Source organism: Octodon degus, unplaced genomic scaffold (genome assembly GCF_000260255.1).
Source record: "Octodon degus isolate 3935 unplaced genomic scaffold, OctDeg1.0 scaffold00181, whole genome shotgun sequence".
NCBI classification, from domain to species: domain Eukaryota; kingdom Metazoa; phylum Chordata; class Mammalia; order Rodentia; family Octodontidae; genus Octodon; species Octodon degus.
The window spans coordinates 4,689,365-4,692,960 of NW_004524757.1; the positions used below are offsets into that span (position 1 = coordinate 4,689,365).

General features: G+C 45.5%; 1 protein-coding gene across 1 annotated transcript; it reads left to right on the plus strand.

Annotated features, from left to right (window-relative positions):
* The first annotated feature begins 2,710 nt into the window (after nt 1-2,710).
* Nucleotides 2,711-3,469, plus strand: LOC101580834 (melanoma-associated antigen 10-like). The gene has a single exon (XM_004643678.1). It carries the CDS (start codon nt 2,711-2,713, stop codon nt 3,467-3,469), a length of 759 nt encoding a protein of 252 aa, XP_004643735.1.
* Nucleotides 3,470-3,596: the final 127 nt, after the last annotated feature.

Genomic DNA, 3,596 nt, shown 5'->3' on the forward strand with positions numbered 1-3,596 from the left:
TGCCTTTCCTCTGTGGGACCTACTGCAATCCAACAGGTGCCTCTGATTGCACAGATTCAATCCCTTTCCCATCAGACATAAATAGGGAAGAAAGTCATAACTCTTCTTTGCACTCCCTCTCTGCATTGTAGTCAGTGTCTTCTACGTTCCTGTAGTTTTGGCTTTTTGTGCTATCTCCTTCTGGGTTGCCAGGGATTCATGATTCATTCTCATTCTCTCTCTTCTTTTTTTTCTCTTCAAAATGACACTTTGCAGAATCTGAATTTGGAATCATGGAGAAGTTAAATTGCTATTGCTCCACAATGTGGTATTTTTTCAGCACTTTTTATTATGTAACACACACCCATAAAAGTAAGGAACCGCAGAGCATGACTACCCCTATCATCAGTCTAAAGCTCTGAGGAGTGGGGAGGGTTGCTTGTAGATTCCATGAAGTTCTGCTAAGTGGTTGCAGTTGGGAGCACTGAGGGAGGTAAGGACCTTGGTCCATGAGTGACAATTCAGCAAAGGGAGCTACACAGGTAAGGCAAATGGAGTACCCCAGGAGCTGACAGACTCAACATATGGCCTTTACCTTAGGAATGGGGGTGCCTGCTGTCCAGAAACAACAGACCAAGAGAGCCTTTCGATTGGGTTAGCCCTTGAGGCTCCTAAACAGCATGTTCACTTGTAACACAAAATGTAAGGGAGCACCATGGGGGAGATGAGAGGAACTGTGTGCAGGGGAAGACGGTTAAACTACAGAAGCACATATGCTCTATCTTATGATCACATTTATGAGACAAAATTCCCAACACTGGCAATTTAATGGGGGAAAACACGACTGGGGCTCACAATTTATAGATTTTTCATCCCATAGACAGACAACTTCAAGGCACAACGGAGTCTCAGGGCCTGGTGTGAGGACAGCTAAGCCCCACAAGTCCCACAAAAACCAGGCAGTGAAGAGAGAAGTCAGGAAGGAAGATACAGCCTTCCCGATCTCAGCTACAGTGACCCTCCTTTTCCTAAATGTCCTACTTCCTGACAGTAAGGTACAAGCCCCTATAATTCAATAACATTGCAGATTTTCCATCCTATCTTCCCATGGAAGTTTCAAGAGGAATCTAGACTTAAACCATAGCACGGGTCCTGCATTATAGGACAGATAAACACATGTATTGCAGTCTAAAATGGGTCCTCATATAGGCAGGACAGGATTATTGCCTGCTCGCCTCGAGATACTAGAGCTCTCAGTATGAACGACTTTATCTTAGGTGGGCACGTCAGATTGGCACAGGTAACCCCACTTGCTCAGGAAACACACTTCCTCCCTCTGAAAAGAGTCAAAGTAAGGACTCTAATGGAAGATTGAAGGTTCCTTGTCCAAAGTACAGATGGTGGTTGCTCCACAGATATATTCCCTGAGCCATTGGTCATGCCAGGAAGGATGAACAAGTCTGCCAGGCTGAGCAAGCTCTGTTTGTTGGCATCATTGCTCTCAGTGAGGTGAAGGCTCGACACAAACCAGCTGTTATCCAGAGATTATCAAGGGTTTGATTGGGGCAAAGGAAATGCTGTCAGCAGAACACACAGGAGCCTAACGTCAGCCTGTCCCTCTGTTGCATGTCATCAGACACAGGGAATGCAGGCAGACTGGCTTCCCCTCACTTCCTCTGTGAATGTCTTAGATAGAAGGTAGACCCAAGTCATTTCAGGGAGAATCCCAGACCTAACCATTTGTCAAGATAAGATGGAGAATATTCCCTTTCCCAGGGCAACAGGACCTAAATGATGTTTTCTACCTCCAACTGTGGGCCTGAGGCAAGTTTGTGAAGATGTATGTCCCTCATAGTGCCTTTTATATGCTATCAGAGAGAAAGATAATTTCAGAGAGTTTGCCACAGGGCAACAAGAGTGGGGTTCAAGTCCTGCTCAAGGAGTGTTGAGGTACCTGAGCGAGAGGAGAAAGGTTCATTCCAACTCATGCAATGAGGATATAAAAGGCTCCAGCCTACCCTATCATTTAAGAGCTGGATGAGCAGGACTGTGCTTGTGGTCTGCATCTAAGAGGCCTTTCATGTCCCTTACAGGAGCTCCAGAAACCAGACAGGGAAGGTCTTGGTCTGAGGTGATGCCCATAGCTAACAGCGTAGGAAACCCAGTGGTAAAAGTGAGGTGTATTCCTTGAAGGTGTACCTAGGACTCCAGGTGCACGAGGACAAATATGAATCTTTCTGCCCAGTCCCAACAGTCCCATGGTCTTCCCTAAAGTCTGTGCTTTGCAATTCAACTGCAGCCTGGGAAGCAGTCTGGGTTTCTGTCCCAGATTCTTACTGAAAGTGCCTCTAAAAGGACAGAACCTTGTGAACACCACCCAAAGAGAAGGACTTTGGGGTACTAACAAGAGTGTTTTTGTCATGCAAGAACACTCAGAGTCTTCCTCTCTCTTCAAGGCATCTGAATCACTATCACCAAGGAACCACGGAGCTTCTTCATGGTCAGAGGAAGGAGCACAGCAAATTAGGGGGAGGTCATCTTATGCAAACAGGGGCACAGAGCCTGGCAGGTGTGCAGTCTTTGAAGCCTGTGAGAGAGGAAGTACCAGTCACTTCTTCTTCAGGCTCCTCTTTCTCCAGTACTCCATTCTCTGATAGAGCAAGTGAAGTGATTGGTCTAGGACACCAAGTTGTCCCGGGAATCATCAGGGAATATTCTCTCCACCACTGTGATGGCCTCCAGTCAAGAGAGCCAATTTAGTGATAGTTCTAGCAGAGAAGAAGAGGATATATGCAATGCCCTGGATGTGTTAGGCATTCAGTTCTTGTCCCATGTGTTCCTAGATGACAGCATAGCTACAGTTTTGATACTCCTGCTCCAGAAGTATCAAACACAGGAGGCAATCACCAAGGCAGAAATGTTGCACACTTTGGGCCCTGATTATGATAGCGAACAGATACCACTATTCAAAATAGTCTGTGAAAACATGTGTCTGAGCTTTGGCATTGATATGAGGGAAGTGGACCCCATGAGCCACACTTATGCTCTCTTGCCTCTCTTGGGACTCACTTATAATGGGATGCTCAGTGATAATTACCAGTGCCTTTCCAAAATCGACCTCTTGATAGTCATCTTGACTATCATTTTAGTGAAAGGAAACTGCGTCAGTGAGGACGACATCAAGGAATTCCTAAGAAAAAGGGAAATGTTACCTCAGAAGGATCACTTTGTTCTTAAGGATCCCTGGAAATTCATCACTGAGGAATTGGTACAGCAAGGATATCTTGAGTACCGGCAGGTGGCCAACAGTGATCCTGCTCACTATGAGTTCTTGTGGGGTCCAAGGGCCCACGCTGAAACCACCAAGATGAAAGTCCTGGAGCATTTGGCAAAGCTTAATTGTAGCGAACCAAGTTCCTACCCACGTCTGTATGCAGATGCTTTGGGACAGGAGCAAGAGGCAGCCCATGCATCAGATACTGGCCAATAAAAGGGGAAGTACTATGTCGGGCACTGGTGTTCATAATCACATTAACTATCTTAACTCCCATCAGATGTGAAATATGTCCCCTTCTTTATTTTATTTTATTTTATTTTATTTTATTTTATTTTATTTT

What these genes read in the sequence shown, in the direction of transcription:
- LOC101580834 (XM_004643678.1), top strand. Translation starts at nt 2,711, where the DNA reads ATGGCCTCCAGTCAAGAGAGCCAATTTAGTGATAGTTCTAGCAGAGAA.